The sequence below is a fragment of the Coregonus lavaretus genome (assembly GCF_964263955.1).
Source record: "Coregonus lavaretus genome assembly, chromosome: 5".
NCBI classification, from domain to species: Eukaryota; Metazoa; Chordata; class Actinopteri; order Salmoniformes; family Salmonidae; genus Coregonus; species Coregonus lavaretus.
In genome coordinates, this window is record NC_139992.1 from 64728067 (window position 1) to 64750865 (window position 22799).

The window sequence follows — 22799 nt, forward strand, 5'->3', positions numbered from 1 at the left end:
AAGCCAGAAGAGCGAGACGGAGAGACAGAAAGAGAGAGGGGGAGTCAACAGAGCACTCACATAAAATGGAATCACTATTTTACTCACACAGCTGCACCGGTGCAAACCACAGCACCTGACTGTACAGGGCAGTCAGTTAGCGACTTCAGCTAATCAGCCTGTTCAGTCGTTCACATATTCAAACTCACAGACGGAATCTTTCTTTCTTAATGACGCACATGTAACGGCTCTACTGCTCTAGTTATATGAACGCAGCGCTCTGAGTAAGGTTGTGTCTCAAATGGCACCCTATTCCCTACATAGTGCACTACATTTGACCAGAGCCCTATAGAGTGCAGCTCAGAAGTAGTGCCCTATGTAGGGAATAGAGTTCCATTTGGGACGCACACCAGTATGAATGACAGTGTGCTGCGTACTCTGGAGCTCTTCGTCCTCTGCGAAGTTGGGGTTGTCCAGTAGGTACTGCTGAGCCTCGGACCAGGTGGTGCGGTAGGTCACGTTGGCCATGTTGTCAAGGATGTTCTTCAGCGCCTCCCAGTTCCTCTTCCTCAGCTGCTTGGCTTGCTCCTATACCACACACCCACACATACATACATACATACATACAAACACAGGACAAGGATGGAACAGACGTTAGTTAGACGGAGGTCCACACACTGACAGATAATGGTAGGGTTGTAAAATGTACTGCAATTTGCAACTCTGCATAATAACCTTATAGTATTACTGTGTTCTTCAGACAGCAAAGGATCCAATCAATTATTTTACTCAAACTAATTTATATAGGGAATATGGTGCCATTTGGGAGGCACCCAGTAACACGGACCTTCTCCTTCTTGGCCAGGTAGAATAGGACATCTTCATAGATCTCCAGTCTGTCCCTCTCTGGGACGGTGCTCCACACGTCCAACTCTGCAAACATCTGCTCTGCTTTCCTGGTTCACAGAGACAACCACGGTCATGAAAAAACATGACATGCATGACAAACATGGTTGCGAAAATCCGGTAACTTTCCCCAAATTCCCTGAAATCCCATTTGGAAATTCCCAGAATCAAGAGGGAATAAGTTGAAAATCGGGAATCCAAATGCAATGACTACTCCACACGAGGGCAGCATTACACAAGCTATAATAATCACTTCTCCTGATCTCGCCCGTCTCAAAGCACTGCTGCTGCGACTGAGAAAATTGCACATTGTCCAAGAAAGACTATTTCACTTTGAACTTTTACAAGACAGAAAAAATGTACCTACAATGTTCATGAGAAGAAACGTGTGTTTAAAATACCTCATGACGTAGGTAAACCAAATCAAGTTCATGTACTCCATACTAGCAGTGAGGCCAGCGGAGAAGTAGTATTTCTAGGATGAGTGTAACGTGACAGAGTCAGACAACCTTGATGTCACCCCCCAGCTGTTCATCCTAGGCTAGCCCAGCACACACACACAACATGGAGTCGCCACGACAACAGTGGCCTCCAAACTGGTTGGTTGTCAAGGTCACCAGTCGATCACTTTCCCTTGAGCCATGTCAGTGACTTTTACAGTTCACACCCAGACAGAAACACAGAGAGAGAGAGAGACAGAGAGAGACTGCATGGTACCTACCTCTTTAAGGAATACCTGGAATAGTATAACAGTAATCCTTCTACACCCCCCCTCCCCCAGTGGTGGTTGTCCCACTGGCTATCCTAAGTTGAATGCACCAATTTGTAAGTCGCTCTGGATAAGAGCGTCTGCTAAATGACTTAAATGTAAATGTAAAATGGTAATGAATATGGTGGATTCACATGCAGGGTTAGTCAAAATGCTAAATCTATCTGATAAAGCAATGTTTCATTTTAGGGTTGGGGGAAGTTCATAAACCAATCTGCCTGCGATTTATTCTGGATGTGTACTATTAGGGTCTACTCATCCGCAAATAATACATCTGGTATGGCTAGATATGGGCCATGGACTTACCACAAACACTACACCACAGAAAGGTCAGCGTCAATGATTAAGCGGGGGCATATTGTCGGGGCTCCGGTCACACATTAGCCAGTAACTCACTCGGATCATGTCTGTGTGGTTTCATTGATAATCTCAATAGTTCCACATATTGGCAACTCTAGGAACCACATATCAATGACAGAAACAAAGGAGTATAGAGACTGAGGCTTAAATAGCACCCTATTCTTACTGACCCTGGTCAAAAGTAGTGCACTATATTATAAGGAATAGGGTGCCATTTCGGACACAACTTGACTTCGCCAAGAAAGGCACTTACTTGTATCTGGTGGTAGATGTCATTTTCTCGTGATTTTCCAAAAATCTCTGATATGTTTCCTTGGACTCCTTGTATTTGAGCCTGGCCTCCTCCTTCTCCTCTTTCTCTGTCTGCACCTTGTAAGCATTGAAGGCCTGCTTTTTTTCACTTAATTTGGGCAGGGCACTTCAATGTAAAAAAGGGAAGAAAAAATAAACATCAAACAGCTGGTTAGAAAAGTAATTTAATATTCATGTACGACATTAGCATAATCAGAAAACCAAGGTGGTGGGTGGGTACCTGTAGCGTGGGTCATTGATGATCATTTTCATGGCTTGTTCCCAAGACGCATTGGATGAAACGCCCTGAAATTTGAAAAGAGGATATCAAGCATTAAGATTTGATTCATATATGGAGTACTCTAGTCAACACTCAAATCAACCCAGCTGTATAAATCTCCATTACAGCTCATATGTAGCAAAGCTGTGTATGAGGTCAGCTTACATTTCCATCAACAGTAAACAATACATTGTGCTGGGAGTAGCCTACATATTGAATTTATGCACTCGTGTACCAGACCTGGGTTCAAATATCTCAATTACTTTCACATACACTACCGTTGAAAAGTTTGGGGTCACTTCGAAATGTCCTTGTTTTCGAAAGAAAAGCAATTTTTTTGTCCATTAAAATAACATCAAATTGATCAGAAATACAGTGTAGACATTGTTAATGTTGTAAATGGCTATTGTAGCTGGAAACGGCAGATTTTTTATGGAATATCTACATAGGCATACAGAGACCCATTATCAGCAACCATCAGTCCTTTGTTCCAATGGCACGTTGTGTTTGCCAATCCAAGTTTGTCATTTTAAAAGGCTAATTGATCATTAGAAAACCCTTTTGCAATTATGTTAGCACAGCTGAAAACTGTTGTGCTGATTAAAGAAACAATAAAACTGGCCTTCTTGAGACTAGTTTAGTATCTGGAGCATCAGCAATTGTGGGTTCGATTACAGGCTCAAAATGGCCAGAAACAAATAACTTTCTTCTGAAACTCGTCAGTCTATTCTTGTTCTGAGAAATTAAGGTTATTCTATTTGAGAAATTGCCAAGAAACTGAAGATCTCGTACAACGCTGTGTACTACTCCCTTCACAGATCAGCGCAAACTGGCTCTAACCAGAATAGAAAGAGGAGTGGGAGGCCGCGGTACACAACTGAGCAAGAGGACAAATACATTAGTGTCTAGTTTGAGAAACAGACGCCTCACAGGTCCTCAACTGGCAGCTTCATTAAATAGTACCCGCAAAACACCAGTCTCAACGTCAACAGTGAAGAGGCGACTCCGGGATGCTGACCTTCAGAGTTGCAAAGAAAAAGCCATATCTCAGACTGGCCAATAAAAAGAAAAGATTAAGATGGGCAAAATAACACAGACACTGGACTTTTTCTTTGCAACTCTGCCTAGAAGGTCAGTATCCCGGAGTCGCCTCTTCACTGTTGACGTTGAGATTGGTGTTTTGCGGGTACTATTTAATGAAGCTGCCATTTGAGGACCTGTGAGGCGTCTGTTTCTCAAACTAGACACTAATGTATTTGTCCTCTTGCTCAGTTGTGCACCGGGGCCTCCCACTTCTCTCTATTCTGGTTAGAGCCAGTTTGTTCTGTTCTGTTAAGGGAGTAGTACACAGCGTTGTACGAGATCTTCAGTTTCTTGGCAATTTCTTGCATTGAATAGCCTTCATTTCTCAGAACAAGAATAGACTGACGAGTTTCAGAAGAAAGTTATTTGTTTCTGGCCATTTTGAGTGTGTATTTGAGTCAGTGTATTTGAAATACAATTTGGCAGACTATTTGGTTTTTACAAATAACCATTCAAATGTGCAAATAAGAGTACTTGTTTTGGGCTGTGTATTTGAAAATACTTAAATACACAAAAAGTATTTTAAATACCAGATACTCAAATACACATGTATTCCCAATATAGCCCTCATACCATCATGGCCACCTAATCATCCCCAGCTTCCAATTGGCTCATTCATCCCCCTTCCTCTCCCCTGCAACTATTCCCCAGGTCGTTGCTGTAAATGAGAATGTGTTCTCGGTCAACTTACCTGGTAAAATAAGGAACAAAATAAAATACATTTAAACCAGTTCTGCCGTTTATGGGAACATGTATGCATGTGTAGCCTATCTGAAAGATGCAACAAGGAGTGGTGCTAAGATTCTCTGGCTTGTTCCATCCAAGGCGATACATTTTCTTAAAACTGCAATATGTAACTTTTTGGGCGAGCCGACCAAATTCACATAGAAATCTGAGTTATAGATCTGTCATTCTCATTGAAAGCAAGTCTAAGAAGCGGTAGGTCTGTTCTGTGTGTGTTATTTCTATGATTCCAGTTCTTAAGTTTAGTTTTTTAGTCTTTTACTTTTGTACACCAGCATAAAATATATTTCACAGTGAATTAGATCACCGTACAATGATTCTCTACACTATACTTGCTAGTTTTGTCACATTAACTGAAATTAGGCTTACTATTAGAATTTTAGCAACCAGGAAATGGCAGAGCAATTTCTGCATAGTGCATCTTTAATTACTAATAGGATGCAGGGTTAAGAGGGGTTGAGTACCAATAATTTAAAGAAATGCCAGAGAGAGACAGCTTATGTAAGTGGCCTTTTTGCCTACCTTTCTCCAGTAGAGCGACTCATTCATCCATTATGAACAGATGATTTCTGGGCATGCATTTGCCTTGTCACAGTATGAGTCCCAAATGGCACCCTATTCCCTATAAAGTGCACTTGTCAAAAGTAGTGCACTATACAGGGAATAGGCTGCTATTTGAGACACAACCAGAGTTATTCTAACCCAGTGGAGCACGCCACTCTCCGCTGTCTTAATCCGGACCCGTGCCTTCATCCAATAACGCTAATCATAAAGACAGAGCCATTAAGATCTCGCAGGGAAACGGTGAGCGCAATCTCAGAGGAGCTTTGTGTGCCAAATTAAAAATACCTAAATATAGCTGTGCTGAGCCACCTCCTTGGTCAAAATAAACACATCCACCGCCACAGCAACAGGAGGCGCGGTGAGGATTAGCAATCATGCTAAAACCTGAGAGTGCTCACGATGAGTGAGATGGATTAAGTGTGGAGTCCAGGAGGGCCATATTGGTAAACAATCTTTAGGTGGGAGGACACTCCACCTTTATTACAGTCGAGTCATTACAGCGCTACGAGCACCTTATTATCAAACCGGATTAAAGTGGATCTCAGACAAAAGTGTGTGGTTGAGATTCAGTTTGATGGCTAGCTAGGAGAGCTGCAACCAACTCAGTGGCCTTGTGGTTAGTGTCCGCCCTAAGATTGGAAGGTTGTGAGTTCAATCCCTGGCCTAGTCATACCAAAGACTGTAAAAATGGGACCTGATGCGTCTCCGCTTAGCACTCAGCATTAAGGAGATAGATTGGGGGTAAGGCCCTGTGATAGACTAGTGTCCTGTCCAGGGGGTGTACTTGTACATCAAGCTGCCTCACACTACAGAAACAGGAAATAGGCTCCTGCCCTATGAGTCGTTCCGGCTCGCACAAGCTGCAGGGGCTTCATTGACACGGTTGATGACTGTGCTTTGCCTTTATGAGCGAGATGTAATGTTCAGATTATATAATTTCCAATGACCATTGGGATGACACATTGCTGATGATTCATGCAGGAGTCCCGACTGAGCAGCCAGAGAGTAATGAAATCCCATATGGAATCCTCACCTTCTCCTTCAGGAGCTCTTTAAAGGCCTGCTTGGCCTCTTCTTTCGTGTTCCACTTGTACGTTTTCTTCACCAGCTCTGGCCTCTCGTCCTTTGAAGCGTCATTACTAAAGGAAAGAGAGAAAGGAAGAAAAATATATTAATAATGTCCTCAGATAAAACAGCACCAAGGTTTTTGGTAGTCTGATGGTGTGTGTTCTTTTTTTAGAGATACATTGCTCTGGGTATTTTGAAGTTTTATTGGCATATTTGGATTAGAATATGAGATGGGGAGATAAGTAAAAGGGAAACTTTACTTCAAGGGCATATGTGGTCCATGGGTGGCACATTACCACTAGACCAGCCCCTGGCAATGACGGTATGTGTTCTGATAATGTAGGTTGCCCCACTGACAGGAAAAGCTGATGTTTACCATAGGTTTGTACATTAGGGTCGGTGCCTTTATTACAGTAGAGTAATATTCCTGGTGAGTTCATTGTAAGCCTGTGCTGTGGGCCTGTCTCTATACTCTCTGGTGGTAAATGGGCTGTAGTACCTGGCTGAGGCCTCCATGACGGCCGCGTCTTCTGTGGAGTTGACAGGCGTGTCAGCGCTGACCTCAGCTACATGCATGGGCACCTGGGACATCTGTTCCTCCGAAACTGTTGTAGCCGGCATCATGACCGGCATTTCCATCATCATGGTCGCCATGACAGCAGCGCTGTCGAGCTGAAGGGTGGGGGCGATAACAGTGCAAGGAGCGCCTACCTCCGATGTCCTGCAATCAGTTCAGTTAGTAGTGACGGAGGACCTTGATAGCGCATTCCCCATGATGCTCTTTGTAATAACAACAGGAGAGTGCCTCTTCAATATCACAATAATTACGACATTCCATTCTCATAGATCTATAAATAATAGACCAAGATTACAGGAGATGTCTGATCATTTGATGAAGTTAATGTGTTCCGTCATCTACAAATATATTTTTTCCTTTAGGTAATACAGTCTGTAGAGTAGGGTTGGGCGGTATCCAGATGTTCATACCGTTCCTGTACCATATTGGGTATACGGTATTACAGGCAGTGCACACAAGGGGCGCTATTTCCTTCCCCCCAAAAAAAACTATGTAGGCAGCAGGGATCTTGATCCAGGGGGGGATTGATTGTCTCTGCTGTAACCAAGAAGTTTGATCTTGCAAGCTAGCCACTTAACTAGCAAGTTAGCAAACCAAATGCATAGCTGGAGCCCTGAGCTGGAGATAATTTATTTGGCACATCTTCGATAGTTAACTTATAAACTGTGGGTCGGGCGGACGGAGGGGTCGAGTCGCGGGACGGACGCAATATCTGGACTGTAGTCACACATTGGTTATGATTAAGTGCTTAAACTAGGCTATATGTAATTCTTCTCATTTAAATTGTTACAAAAGCCACAAACAATATCATTAAATCCCTGTTAAGAATAAAACACTAGTTTTCCTTGGTAAAGGAAAGTCGCAACAGCGGTCCAGAGCAGAGCACCCAGCCTACCTCATTGAAGATGCCATCGGAGGAGACGATGACCCACCTAGAATGGTGGAGAGGAAATGAGGGTCGCTTTCCAGTCATGGCCAACGTCACCCAAAATACATATGCATCTGTGCAACAAGCACTCCGTCTGAACGCGTTTTCAGTACAGCAGGAAATATTGTCACTCTACTCCCAAGTCTTTAGATAGGTCTACGACAGGGTAAAAAACAACTAGACCTAATGGTTCCTCATTGTACTTTTTATTTAGTTTTAAATATAGCCTATTTTTAAATCCAGATGCATCTTATTCGAAATAAACATTCTGTCAAGCCTTGAAATACTTATTTGCACTGTTTGTTTTTTGCACTATTTGGTTATTTTCATACTTATTTTATAACTTGAATATTTAGGATTTTTACAGTTTGATATAAAAGACATAGGGATAATGGGCCTAAGCCAAGTTCATTCCTTTTTCAAGTTTTATAAAGTTTTACAATCATTTGTTGTATCTGATTGTTGTTGGCGTTGATATTAATGCACAATTTGTTAGTAAGCTATTCAAAATGCATTTATTTTGTATTCCCGCTTATTGAAAGCACTGCTGCGGGAGCTTGTGTAATGCCCGTTGAGCAAATTCAAGGACATTAATAAACACTTAGACAATATTATAAATATTAATTCATAAGTGTAACTTGTAGAAGTCAGGTGCTGCAAAGAAGGACCTAGAAAAACTGCAGTTGGCCCAGAACAAAGTGGCATGTCTTTCTCTTCACTGTTATCAGAGGGCTAATATCAATAATATGCATGCCAGTCTCTCTTGGATAAAAGTAGAGGAGAAACTGACCGCATCACTTCTTTTTATAAATAAATATGAATGTGTAGAAAATTCCAAATTGTTTGGATAATGAACTTACACACAGCACTGACACACTTACCCCACCAGGGGTCTTTCCACAGTCCCCATATCCAGGACAAATTGAATAAAACATACAGTTTTATATAGACCCATGACTGCATGGAACTCCCTTCCATCTCAGATTGCTCAAGAGAAAAGCAAACCTGGTTTAAAAAAACAGAAAGCGACACCTCACAACTCCCCTATTTGGCCTAGATATTGTGTGTATGTATTGATATGTAGTGACATTTTACATTTATGTAGTTCCGAAACTTGAGCTGTTCTCGCAGATTAATGTTCTGTATTATTTCATGTTTTAGGTTTTGTGTGGGCCCCAGGAAGAGTGGCTGCTGCTATCGCAACAGCTAATCGGGATCCTAATAAAATACCAAAGTAACATTTACTGCAACCTTTGACAGTATGAGTAGTAGGCCTATGTTGTTTGGTTTGCGAGGATGGATTTTCCAACGGAACAATTTACTTGGCCTAAACTTTGATCAAGTAAAGCAGAAACGTATCAGGTTTGTTTAAACTTCCTATTCATTTACTCTTTCTTGCAATTGTTTGTTCTCTCTCTCATTATTACTATACTATGTTTTTATTTAGGCTATTGTGCAAACAACTTTCTGATGTAGAACTCCGCTAGGCCTATAGATTCATTCGATGGTTGATCATTCAAATTGAATGGGGATTGGGGAGAAAAAGGGAAATCAAGATTTTTAAACAATAAGCCAGACAACGGAGTGTCCGCTGCAAAAGGCCCATGATCATCCAACATTGGAGAGGAGAGGGGGAAAAAAAACACGTTATCTGACATTTTGCGCTGCTTTGGTGCTCTCCGTTGTCTACAATCTACATTGTTCTCTTGCATTATTACATTTACATTTTAGTCATTTAGCAGACGCTCTTATCCAGAGCGACTTACAGTTAGTGAATACATATTTTTTTTTGTAGGCTATGGCAAATAGGGAATAGGCCATTTGGCATGTTGCGCTGTTGTGCGCTGCCCGACTCCGTTCAAATTCAAAGGCTAAACCATCGTTTGTGACATCACAATGTTGTCCACGTCGATGATGGCTGTCAATCATCGTCGATATATGATGCTATCGTAATATCGCCCAACCCTACCGCACAAGCAAACTGTAGAGTAGTGGTAATAATAAGCAGCTCTTACCCATTCTCCTCTGCTTTTATCATGGCTAAAAGAGAGGAGATACACCTGTTAACAATGCCTCGCAGGAAACTTTGAGGAACACATTTCATGTCTAAGAATGAATAGTGCAAAGATGAATTCATGCAAAGGGATGAGACTGATCTATGATTACCAGTAGCTGTTTTTGTCTGACGACCCCCTGCTATTTACACTGGTCTAAAGGATGAGTAAATGCGACCCCTGGTAGATCACTTCACAGTAGATTATAAAAGGATCATTAATGCACAGGCTCACCTTCCAGATCTTCAAGCTCTTTGGGTTTGGTCCACCGGGACTCCTTAGTCTGGGAGTTGTAGTAGTACGCTTTGCCATTGTCCGATTTATACTCCTTCCATGGGCATTTAGACAGCATTTGCTGCAAAGCACAAAGCAAAAATTGTGTCTCTCTACCAGACCTGGGTTCAAATACTATCAGGTATTTCAATTACTTTTCAATACATTTCAAAACAAGTATTCAGACATTCAGTATTTGAAAATACTTTCAAAAACAATTTGGTTGACAATTAGGTTTTTACAAATAACCATTAAATACTAAAATAAAAGTACTTGCTTTGGGCTGTGTATTTGAAAATACTAAAATACACAGAAAAAAGTATTTAAATAACAAATACACATGTATTTGAACCCAGGTATGGTCTAGACACGCTCCACAAATGGTGGCAGTGGCTAGAGAGCCTGGGAATGGCCTCTACTGTTAATGAGAAGATAGTTGGGGAGGGATAGTAGTTACGTTCCAAATGGTACCCTATTCCTTACATAGCACAAATGTTTTATTTTTTACAAGCCCTACGGGTGCACTATGAAGGGAAGTGGTGAACTATGAAGGGAACAGGGTGACATTTAGGATGCAGCCATAGCGTGTGTGGGGGGAGGGATGGGGACGGGGGTTCAGTTTGTAAGGCCTTACTTCTGCAGGAGATTTCAGGTCGTCAGGCTTCTCCCAAGAAGACTGTTTGGTCTCTGTGTTGTAGTAGTAGGTCTTCCCATCCAGAGACTTGTGTTCTGTCCACAGAGACTTCTGAGGATGACAATAACACTTTGCCTTCACCACTCGACAACACCCTTGCAACAGGTAAATGAATGGCTCTGTGATACAAATTCTACATTTGCAAGGAAAGTATTATATTTCAAACCATTAACCAAGCAGTATTTAATCAAAAAAAAAAATCTCCATCGATGGCTGGAAGGCTATAACAAAATTCAATTAAGGCTATATCTTTGGACAGAAAACAATGGTCCATCTGCGGTTAGGAAGAGTAAAGGCTTCCACTTCAAAATGTTCACTAACCTTCTTCGGTTGGTCATCCTGTGGCGTGCCATTTGTGGTACCCTGTTGAACATTACACATAGCAGGGTCGGTCATTTAGATACTGCTAGAGATCATTACATGAAATTAAATTAACTTATCCACAGAAATTAGGCTGTACTTACAACTGTTCCAGGCACAGCAGTGACTATAAAAAAAAAACAATGTAATAATTAGAATTCATCAAATCACTCGGACGACAAAAATAAAAGCTCTCTCTAAATTTAAAGAATAGATTGATTCAAAGCCTTACCAGTTGTGTCCACTCCAGGCTGTGGAAGATATATTTTTATTAGTTAACAAAATGATTATGACCTGAATTTGCTTCATTAACACAACACAAGCTTGTACCCTCGAGCGTCTAACACAAAGACAAAAATCTCTGTGGTCTTGATACATCCGAGTTGACAGGTGGAAGGTTTATTTGACAGCTTGCAGCTCTTAGTGCATAGAGTTAAACAGCTGGCTGCTGTCAAAAGCAAAACACAGACTGAAATGTAGCTTCCATAAATCACTCAATCATTTGCTTGAGGGAAAAACCTGAAGTGTAAGGATGTGATGCTCCATTTAACAAGATGTTTTAAGTGACAAAAAAAAGAAAAAAAAAAGGTTTTTCTTTGACTTTTCTCCAATTTAAGATTGAAATGATCTTATCCCCGAAGCACTTTGAATGTCTACTGAGACACAAATTGTATTCATTTGAGCTACTCCACTCTACTATAGATAGCATTTATCCAAAGCAAACTGACATATACAGTGCCTTCAGAAAGTATTCAACCCCCTTGATTTTTTCCACATTGTTGTGTTACAGCCTGAATTTAAAGTGGATTAAATTGAGATTGTGTCACTGATCTACCTCAATGTCAAAGTGGATTTTTTTGTGCAAGGAAATTAAAAGGCTGATTTGCTTAACTCTCTAGACACCAAAGGAATCTCCAGAGTTAACCAACCCTGTGAACGGGTATGATATCTTGTCAACTTTGATAACGGGTTTGATTAGATAGCTCTGCAAGCGTTATGTCAAAATATGTTAGTTTCTCACAAAATATGGAGTTTCCCTGAGCAACTATCGTCATTTACTGCTGTCACGCCTAGGGCTGTTGCGGTGACCGTATCACCGCCACACCGGCGGTCATGAGTCATGAAGGCAGTCAAATTCCATGTGACTGTTTAGTCACGGTAATTAGGCTTCTCCAAGCTCTGATGCTGCTGATGGTCATTAGTAGCCTACCAAACTTGCTAACTGCCTGGTACTCAGCACTCTATTGTCCCTCTAATCACTCTGACATCAATACAAATGTAATCGAAAATTGAATCAAACACTTCATGAGAGCACATGTGCTCATGTTGCGCAACATTTATATAGGCTATGCAATTGCGTGAGAAAACAGAGTGATGGCCTCTACTAAATAGAGGAGGATCCCATCAGCTTTCTATTGGCTAAGCCTACTATATTTATTTTTCAACTTTCCTAATATTAAGCACATTGCTTATCTTTACAACAGGAGTATAGCCTACCTGGCTGGCATGAAAATGAACCACGGGAAAACATTTACATTTACATTTTAGTCATTTAGCAGACACTCTTATCCAGAGCGACTTACAGGAGCAATTAGGGTTAAGTGCCTTGCTCAAGGGCACAGACAGATTTTTCACTTAGTCGGCTCGGGGATTAGAACCAGCGACCTTTCGGTTACTGGCACAACGCTCTTTACCACTAAGCTACCTGCCGCCCCATTCGCTATTTAAGTGCATAGATGACATTTTTACCCTGCCCCTGCTTCGAGATAGGTGCATGATAATGGTCCATTCTAATTCAAAACAAAAGTTCACACATATATTATTTAGTATATGTAAAGACAAGATTAAATCAAGAATAGTCTGATGGGTGACAATATTAGCCTATAACTTGTGAATGATATATTATCACTTGTGAATGATGGCCAGCGTAAGGCAAGAATCAATACCTTTTTGCGACTTTTTCAAATCATAGTTGCACACCTCATGTAGCCTAGCCCATAGGCCTATATGTTTTCATAAGGTTTGTATCACAACTAATGTGGCCAAATAACTTCTTAAAATTAAGCACATTAATCCGCTTTACAAGGGGTGTAGAGCCTAACTGGCATACATAAGCAGCGCGTGAGTTTGGGGAAGATAATTCTCACCATAAAAATGCACCTTTATAATAAAAGCATTAAATGCATAATCGCATTTGTGGTCACTTTTGATAATGGTGTTTTCCCGCTAATAGAACATTTGCGCTTATAGCCTACCGCCGTGCACGCATTGCTGCGCTTATAATGTGAAGAAATAGACTAATAGTTTATCAACATTTTAAGCTAAACGTTCTGATCTGTTGCATCAGCCACATTGTGTAAAAAAAGTTTTTGGGATGCTAGTGCTTAATATTAATTTGGGATCTATCGCATCCCACAACTGTCCCAGACTATGTTTGGAATATTTATTTCTCGCACAGAATAGGTCAACTTTTGTACAATGGGGGATAGTAGATTGACATAGGCTAGTGCTTTTGCTGTTCGTTAGGCCTACTCATCTTGTTGGCTGACAAAAAGTAAATGTGGACAGTTCTTCCAATTTCTTCAATATGCACCTCGGAATTGGATAAGGACGCACGCAGTTGCGTCCCCGATGTGTCGGTCTTCACTTGTAGCCTGTGAGAAAGACCAGATCACGTGATGGAGAGCCATGTGAGTGAGACGTGGTTCGGAGCACGCGGCACTCAGGGAGAAGGGCACAACGCAGCACTCCGGGCCAAGGGCACAACGGCCACTGGCTGCTAAAGGCATGGATTTTTTTAGGATTCATTATGGCCACACAAAGGGGATGCCGCCGTGAAATTCGAGGCATTATCAAGTGCTTGTCGAATTGTGAATGAGAGACTGATGAAATGTGTACAGCCTGCACAAAAAACAAAGCAGAGCTCATGCCTTTCAAGCAACTTTTTTCAAATCATCATTAGAGTCGCATCATGCAGCCTTACAATGTATATAAAATCTAAACATATAGCCCAACATTTGTATCACAACTAAAGTTACATGAATAACTCTAAATTAAGCATATAGGAGTACCTGTTTCTTTGTTAACAGCTCAACATAGAATAACCGCATGTGCGCACTCCCTCAAATTGTTTGGAGAAAATATCCTTTCTATTTTATTCCGCTATGTTCAATTGTATTCTTCATACTATAAAATAATATAAAATAATGTCACGGAATTCTAAGTAAATCTTGTCTGCTAAATGAACTAGTGTAGCCCACATCCATATGGCATAGACAGACCAGGGCCTGACATAAGGACAACTCAGAGTATGCTATTCTGTTCTTCTGAAATAGACTACATTTTCTTCATATCATGCTTCTTTAGACCTGTCTAAAATAAATAATGGATTTATTGTGAAGGTGTAGGCTATATTACATGGATTTATTAGACTTATTAAAATGTAGATGTTCCAAAGGTCTGCATCAGTGTCTTGTAGGCTGTGTGTGGAAGCCAGGAGATGCTAAATGTGTTTGTCAATTACCATGAGACTGACAGTTATTTGCTTGACAATCACCGTTTGACGAAATTTTGTGACCGACACAGCCCTAGTCTCGCCCAGTATGTACTTTCAAAAAAGGTCCAAATAATTTTTTACAAGCAACAGAAAAAATGTCTTGTCTATGTATTGTTTTTTACCAACTGTGCATCACCAAATCTACCTCTTCAGAAAGATCGCTGGAAAAACATACCCTATATTGTTTACTTACATTAAATATTATTACCTTCCATGTAGCGCGTGTCAAACAGGTTGATATGACGTTCATACATTGTTGTAGGTGATAAAATCAGTGCTCTTTTGGGATACTGTACTGCTGCTGGATCAGCCGACATGTGAGTGGCAGTAATTAATGATTTATTGGAGGTGCCGAAGAGGTGGATTTGGCGCATGCGCACTTGGTCAGAAACAATACATAGATTCTTTCCAGACACCATTTTCCCCCCCAGTTGCTTGTAAAATTTTATTGGACCTTTTTTGGAAGTATATACCGGGTGTGACATCAGTAAATGACGATAGTTGCTCAGCGAAACTCCATATTTGGTGTGTAACGAACACATTTTGACATAATGCTTGCAGAGCTGTCTAATGGGAAAATAAATGGTAGCTAACTGGGCTAGAGGAGACTAGTCATATTCATTGTCTCCTCCTCTGCCCAGATACTGGATCAATGGTTAACATGACACTAGAAGACAAATTAACCTTTCAGCAGGACAATAACCTAAAAACACAAGGTCAAATACACACTGGCGTTGCTTACCAAGACGACATTGAACGTTCCCGAATGCCCTAGTTACAGCGGACTTAAAAATCGGCTTGAAAATCTATGGCAAGACTTGAAAATGGCTGTCTAACAATGATCAACAACCAACTTGACAGAGCTTGAAGAGTTTTAAAATAATAAATGGGCAAATATCGTACAATCCAGGTGTGCAAAGCTCTTAGAGACTTACCACAAAACACTCACAGCTGTAATCGCTGCCAAAGGTGATTCTAACATTGAATCAGGGGGTTGAATATTTATCTAATCAATACATTATAAAAATAAAACAATTATGTTAGACATTTTCTTCCATTTTGACAGAGTACTTTGTGTAGATTTAAATCAATTTCAATCCCACTTTGTAAAACAACAAAATGTGGAAAAAGTCAAGGGGGTTGAATACTTTCTAGTGCTGAGCGATTAGTGCTTTTTGAGATCGGGTTGATTTCGGTTAGATTATGAAAAATTATACCTTGGCATTGTTGAATACTTGTTTTTGATTGGCTTGAAGGGCATTCTAGAGCATATTAGCACGGTAGAATTCAATGTCAGAATCCCTTACATAATCACAGTTTTCGGTTTCTATTCAAAAAATGGTTTTACATTAAATGCACTGTGTGGGTTGAATGCTGTAATACAGAATAAAACAATTAATAAAAGTCCCATGATGGTAGTGTCTGCCCATTACTGCTTAACCATAATTTATTCACATTAGTTTCCTTTAATAAAATATTTCAGTTGTGTATATTACATATGTTTTATTTCATTTCAAGTCATCATCTCATCTCTATAGAGCTGCTGCCTATGTGGCCTGACGAAATCACTATTTTAGTAGTTCTTCAATGTAAATAAGGCATACTTTTATGACTGCTGAATACCATCTACCAATCACTTAGATCAGGGTTTCCCAAACTCGGTCTTGGTACAGCAATCTTTAAGTCATACCACAGATTCTCAATTGGATTGAGGTCTGGGTTTTGACTAGGCCATTCCAAGACATTTAAATGTTTCCCCTTAAACCACTCGAGTGTTGCTTTAGCAGTATGCTTAGGGTCATTGTCCTGCTGGAAGGTGAACCTCCATCCCAGTCTCAAATCTCTGGAAGACAAACAGGTTTCCCTCACGGATTTCCCTGTATTTAGTGCCATCCATCATTGCTTCAATTCTGACCAGTTTCCCAGTCCCTGCCGATGAAAAACATCCCCACAGCATGATGCTGCCACCACGCTTCACTGTTGGGATGGTGTTCTCGGGGTGATGAGAGGTGTTGGGTTTGCGCCAGACATAGCGTTTTCCTTGATGGCCAAAAAGCTAAATTTTAGTCTCATCTGACCAGAGTACCTTCTTCCATATGTTTGGGGAGTCTCCCACATGGTTATGGCGAACACCAAACTTGTTTGCTTATTTTTTTCTTTAAGCAATGGCTTTTTTCTGCCCACTCTTCCGTAAAGCCCAGCTCTGTGGAGTGTACGTCTTAGTGGTCCTATGGACAGATACTCCAATCTCCGCTGTGGAGCTTTGCAGCTCCTTCAGGGCTATCTTTGGTCTCTTTGTTGCCTCTCTGATTAATGCCCTCCTCGCCTGGTCCGTGAGTTTTGGTGGGTAGCCCTCTCTTGGCAGGTTTGTTGTGGTGCCATATTCTTACCATTTTTAAATAATGGATTTAATGGTGCTCCGTGGGATGTTCAAAGTTTCTGATATTTTTTTATAACCCAACCCTGATCTGTACTTCTCCACAACTTTATCCCTGACCTGTTTGGAGAGCTCCTTGGTCTTCATGGTACCGCTTGCTTGGTGATGCCCCTTGCTTAGTGGTGTTGCAGACTATGGGGCCTTTCAGAACAGGTGTATATATACTGCGATCATGTGAAACTTAGATTGCACACAGGTGGACTTTATTTAACTAATTATGTGACTTCTGAAGGTAATTGGTTGCACCAGATCTTATTTAGGGGCTTCATAGCAAAGGGGTTGAATACATATGCACGCACCACTTTTCCGTTATTTAATTTTTAGAAACAAGTTATTTTTTTCCATTTCACTTGACCAATTTGGACTATTTTGTATATGTCCATTTAAATTACAGGTTGTAATACAACAAAATAGGAAAAACGGCAAAGGGGATGAATACTTTTGCAAGGCACTGTAGTATGTGTGCCAATTCACAGTAGAATGGGGTTTGGGTTAGTAACCTGTGGTGTAAAAGGTGCAAGCATGACTGACTGTCACTTTGCTCCGTTTTTCCTCTATGGCAGTAGCACTCAGAGGCTGTGTCACAGCGAAGTCTGACTGGCCTGCTTGTTCTTACAGGCAAAATTAAAAGATATCTAAGTATACACTTTGCTCGCGCTGCAGGCTGTAACAGAAACCCCATCACTGTCTGCACACCCCAGCTCTCCATCACGGCTAAATAACATTTAAAAACTGATGGAGATGCGCCGAAAGAACGGACGGAGAGAAGCTGCTGAGTTGGCTAATGGCTGGTTAGGGGATGCGGCTGGCTGCTCACAGCTGTCACACATGATATTGGATGAAGCACTCATCTCTCAATAGATGATACACTGCGTCTGCGCACTGTCAGACCTCCACCTCAAACTCTTTTTTACGGATCTACACGATTCACATGGAGTACCTATTTTGAGATCAAAATGGTGAATATCGCCAAAAAGTGGCAAGTTTGCATCCCTGTAAGAGATCAAGTGTACCTGTACATTTCTATGAGGAAAAGATGTTGCTAATTAAGTTTTTAAAATGAGAAATGTATAATTATCATGGAGATGGGATGTACATGTTCAAGTTGTATTGGTAAGTGTTCCTACACTTTGCCGTGTTAGCTAATGGTGTCACGCCTGACAACTTGTGGGCTCTATTTTTAAAAAAAGTGTAAAGCACAACAGTGAGGCAGTGGAGGAGGCAGGCGAGTGAGTTTACCGGTCCTGTTGGCTGCATCGCCGCAGCTGGCATGTGAGGGGGCATCATCATCCCGGGCATCATAGGTGGCATCATGCCTGGCATCTAATAAAAGAGCATCATGAAATATTAATCGGACCCGTTAAGCCCCCTCCCTCCCGCCCGCCTGGCACACTGGGTATTAATACACAGTGAGAGCAGCCGTGGCAGGGTGAGAGCGACTGACTGAGTCTTATACAGTGCGAACGGAGCCACAGCTTGTGATCTGTGAAGCAGTGACGCTCCAATCTGCAGCTCCTCGCCGCCACCTGAGCCCCGTTTCTCAGGCAGGCAGCTGGATCACACACATCTAGGATCACACCTTTTTCATTTGGATAATGAGATCACACACTCCCCTCCGTATGTATTTGGACAGTGACGCTAACATTTGGAATTTGGCTCTATACTCCAGCATTTTGGATTTGAGATCAAATGTTTCATATGAGGCGACAGTACAGAATGTCACCTTTTATTTGAGGCATACCAGGGCTCTAGACTTTTGCCCAATAGGAAGTGAATGGTGAATAATGTAGTCATTTTTGACTCACTTTTAGTAAAAAGAGATGTTTGTGAACACTTCTACATCAATGTGGATGCTACCATGATTATGGATAATCATGAATGATGAGTGAGGAAGTTAAAGGGGCAAAGATCATACCCCCCTCAAAAAAATGCTAACCTCGCCCATTACCCCACCCCAAAAAAAATATATATATTGTAAAGTGGTTATCCCACTGGCTATCATAAGGTGAATGCACCAATTTGTAAGTCGCTCTGGATAAGAGCGTCTGCTAAATGACGAAAATGTTAATGGTGAGAGGTTAGCATGTTTTGTTGTAGCCTCTAACTTTCTCACTCATCATTTTCAATGATTTTTCACTCATGATTTTTCTTAAAAGCCCAGTGCAATCAAAAATGTGATTGTCCTGTGTTTTATATATATTTCCACACTATAAGGTTGGAATAATACTATGAAATTGTGAAAATTATGATAATGCTCTTTTAGTGTAAGAGCTGTTTAAAAAGGCCGCTTGAAATTTCAGCCTAAATAAGTTAATAGACCAATAAGAGAGTTCCGAACCTCTCTGCCATTATCACAATGTCACAGTATTATTCCAACCTTCTTTTGGAAGTATATATAAAACACAAGAAAATCACGTTTTTTACTGAACTGGGCCCTTAAATCCAAAATGCTGGAGTATAGAGCCAAATTTTACAATTTTGCATCACTGTCCAGATACATAAGGAGGAGAGTGTTAGTGTATGCTGGCAGCAAATAGTACAACCCAAGTGATTGGAATATTTTTGTACCGACTCTTGGGAAAAGGTAGTGGTACTTAAATAACATCGCTACACACTCTAAAGAGTCACCCAAAGCTAAGCTTCTGGTCCAACTCCAACATTGTACTTCCTAGGTCTCCAGCAAAATTCAATAGGCCTACGTTTAATTAAAATCTAATCACTATAAGAGGCTACGCATTGGTGTACTAGGTTGTTGAGAGCTAAACTGGAAAATTCCAACAAATTCCAAATGATTGATCTTTAAGGGTGTGGCCCATGTTTTGGGACGACAAGTGATCATGACATCTTAAAGCTTGATAGTCGGCTCACCTGTCCCATCGGTGGCCCTCCCATAGGTGGCATCATGCCAGGTGGCATCATGCCAGGCGGCATGGGAGCCATGTTGGGAGGCCTCTGTCCCATGGGTGGAATTCCCATTGGTGGGTAATGAGGCGGCATTCCAGGTGGTCCCATCTAGACAGGTGAAAAAAAGAATGACATGCTGTGAGATTCAACACACTCAATGTGACCCCATTTTGAGATGCCATTGGGAACACATAGAAGATACGGGTGTTTTCCAACACCAACTTACAAAAGGCGGTGGCATGCCTGAGGGTGGGACACCAGCAAAAGGAGGTGCTTGGCTCTGGCCATTATTACCATCTGAAGACTGGACATGAATGAACAAGAGACCCCATTTATAGTTACAGCTTGTACGTTAATATGGCTCAAACCTGTCCTGTACTAGGCCTACTCCAAACGGAAAACGTTTTGCAATTTAAACGAGTTTGTATTGGACAAATTCAGGTCGGTCCCTCCCTGTTTGCGATGTATGCTTCCGTTTAGTTCCTAGAGTAAACGCTTAGACGGTTTCGTTGCGAAACGTTTTGCAACGGAATCCAACTAATGAATACACCCTTAGCTTCTCGCGGGCTGTTTAGTTAACCCAATTTTGCTAATAACAGGCAGGCTAGCTAGATAGCTAATACAGTTACCGCCAATGCTAGCAAACATAGCTACCTAGCTAGCCTTAACTATTTAATACATTGACTAACTAGCTAGCTGCTATTCTCGCGGAGTGTCAACCCCAACATCTTACTAGCTAGTTAGATAACGTGATTTGTTCACACACGTCTAACTCATCCACATTACCCACATTGCCGCTTGTCTAACTTTTGCTAGGTACTGAAAAAGGCTAACGTTAGCGGAGCAGCTGCAAGCTAGCTAACGTTAACTGTTGGCTTAGCTAGCTAGCCGGCTAATAACAGTTGCAGAAACACACCAAGCTAATTAAATACAGCTATGTGGGTTATCCCCTTTCATACAACGATTGTTTATGGCAAACACTCCATACAGTAGGGGATTTAAATTAGCTAGTAATTCAAAATATGGACATATTATCAATAAACTGTACTCACCATGTTGACTTCACGGTGAGCGTCCAGATCTGGCCACTCCACAATAACCTGCGATCTGATTGGTTAGTTTGCCTCTGAATGAAAGGGCAAAGGTGAACCAAAGTTTCTGAATACCATCTGCGCACAGATTGTAACATGTCATTCTGTCGGTTAGACAACAGATTTTTCTTAACTCATGGATTCTTGAAAGACTGGACCATATCAAAAAATATATTTTGATTTGTTTAACACTTTCTTGGTTACTACATGATTCCATATATGTTATTTCATAGTTTTGATGTCTTCACTATTATTCTACAATGTCGAAAATAGGACAAATAAAGAAAAACCCTTGAATGAGTAGGTGTGTCCAAACTTTTGACTGGTACTGTATATATGTATAGTGTTGTGAGTATGCATAGAGTCAGTGCGAGATAGGGTCAATGCAGATAGTCTGTGTAACAATTTAATTAACTATTTAGCAGTCTTATGGCTTGTGGGTAGAAGCTGTCTCTGAGCCTGTTGATCCGAGAGTCGATGCTCCGGTACCATTTGCCGGATGGTAGCAAAGTGAACTGTCTATGGCTTGGGTGGTGGAAGTCTGTCAATTGTTCGGGCCTTCCACTGACACTGCCTGATATAGAGGTCCTGGATGTCAGGGAGCTCGGCCCCAGTGATGTACGGGCCGTCTGCACCATACTCTGTAGTTCTTTTGGGTCGAGGGCGGTGCATTTGCCATACCAAGCTGTGATGCAGCCAGTCAAGATGCTCTCGATGGTGCAGCTGTAGAACGTTTTGAGGATCTGAGGGCCCATGCCACATTTTTTCAGCTTCCTGAGGGGGAAGAGGTGCTGTTGTGCCCTCTTCACGACTACGCGGGTGTGTGTGGACCATGGTTAAGTCCTTAGTGATGTGGATGCCAATGATCTTGAATCTTTCAACCCGCTCCACTACAGCCTCGTCGATGTGGGCGTGCTCTCCCCTCTTTCTCCTGTAGTCCACGATCAGCTCCTTGGTCTTACTGACTTCGAGGGAGAGGTTTTTGTCCTGGCACCACACTGCCAAGTCTCCGACCTCCCTGTAGGCTGTCTCATCGCCGTTGGTGATCAGGCCTACCACCGTGGTGTTGTCAGCAAACTTGATGGTGTTGGAGTCGTGCGTGGCCAACCAGGCGTGGGAGAACAGGGAGTACAGTAGGGGCCCCGTGTTGAGGGTCAGCATGGCGGAGGCGTTATTGCCTACCCTCACCACCTGGGGCCGGACCGTCAGGAAGTCCAGGATCCAGTTGCAGAGGGAGGTGTTCAGTCCCAGGGTCCCGAGCTTGGTGATGATCCAGGAGGGGACTATGGTGTTGAACACTGAGCTATAGTCTATGAACAGCATAGTTCTCACATAGTTATTTCCCTTCTTGTCCAGGTGGGAGGGGGCAGTGTGGAGTGCAATAGAGATTGCGTCATCTGTGGAACTTTTGGGGCAGTATGCGAATTGGAGTGGGTCCAGGGTGTCTGGGATGATGGTGTTGATGTGTGTCATGACCAGCCTTTCAAAGCACTTAATAATTACAGATGTGAGTACTACAGGGCAATAGTCATTTAGACAGGTTACCTTGGAGTTCTTGGGAACAGGGACAATGGTGGTCATCTTGAAACATGTTGGGATTTCCGACGGACAAGGAGAGATTGAAAATGTCAGTGAAGACACTTGCCAGCTGGTCATCACACACTGAGAACGTGCCCTGGTATTAACCTGTTGTAGGGACGTCGCGCTGACCGGCTGACGAAAGACCAGGCCAATTCTAAATGCCTGGCAGTTGGTAGACCGTACCCAAGACACATCTACTCGCCCATCGGCAGTACAACGGTAGAGATTAAAAGACGTGACAGAACCCGGCCACTCTTTTCCCCCTTTCCCAACAGACTCCGGATTACAAGATAATACTCC

At 41.8% G+C, this 22799-nt stretch overlaps 1 protein-coding gene across 4 annotated transcripts in view; it reads right to left on the reverse strand.

The window, feature by feature from the left end:
- The window catches only part of LOC311129551 (pre-mRNA-processing factor 40 homolog A-like), a 33458-nt gene extending 12454 nt beyond the window's left edge, over nucleotides 1-21004 (reverse strand). For 2 of the 4 annotated variants that reach the window (XM_084161861.1, XM_084161860.1), the window contains exons 1-16: nucleotides 20880-21004; nucleotides 20054-20131; nucleotides 19792-19935; nucleotides 18163-18246; nucleotides 11163-11181; nucleotides 11035-11057; nucleotides 10892-10933; nucleotides 10511-10621; nucleotides 9838-9958; nucleotides 9565-9589; nucleotides 6544-6765; nucleotides 6010-6115; nucleotides 2547-2611; nucleotides 2268-2432; nucleotides 827-935; nucleotides 417-567 (exon numbers count right to left, since the gene is read on the reverse strand). In XM_084161861.1, coding sequence (XP_084017987.1) covers nucleotides 417-567; nucleotides 827-935; nucleotides 2268-2432; nucleotides 2547-2611; nucleotides 6010-6115; nucleotides 6544-6765; nucleotides 9565-9589; nucleotides 9838-9958; nucleotides 10511-10621; nucleotides 10892-10933; nucleotides 11035-11057; nucleotides 11163-11181; nucleotides 18163-18246; nucleotides 19792-19935; nucleotides 20054-20131; nucleotides 20880-20882 — 1468 coding nt within the window. In that variant the 5' untranslated portion in view covers nucleotides 20883-21004. The remainder of the gene's footprint in view (nucleotides 1-416; nucleotides 568-826; nucleotides 936-2267; nucleotides 2433-2546; nucleotides 2612-6009; nucleotides 6116-6543; nucleotides 6766-9564; nucleotides 9590-9837; nucleotides 9959-10510; nucleotides 10622-10891; nucleotides 10934-11034; nucleotides 11058-11162; nucleotides 11182-18162; nucleotides 18247-19791; nucleotides 19936-20053; nucleotides 20132-20879) is intronic. The other 2 variants (XM_084161863.1, XM_084161862.1) reach the window with 1 other exon arrangement.
- Nucleotides 21005-22799: the final 1795 nt, after the last annotated feature.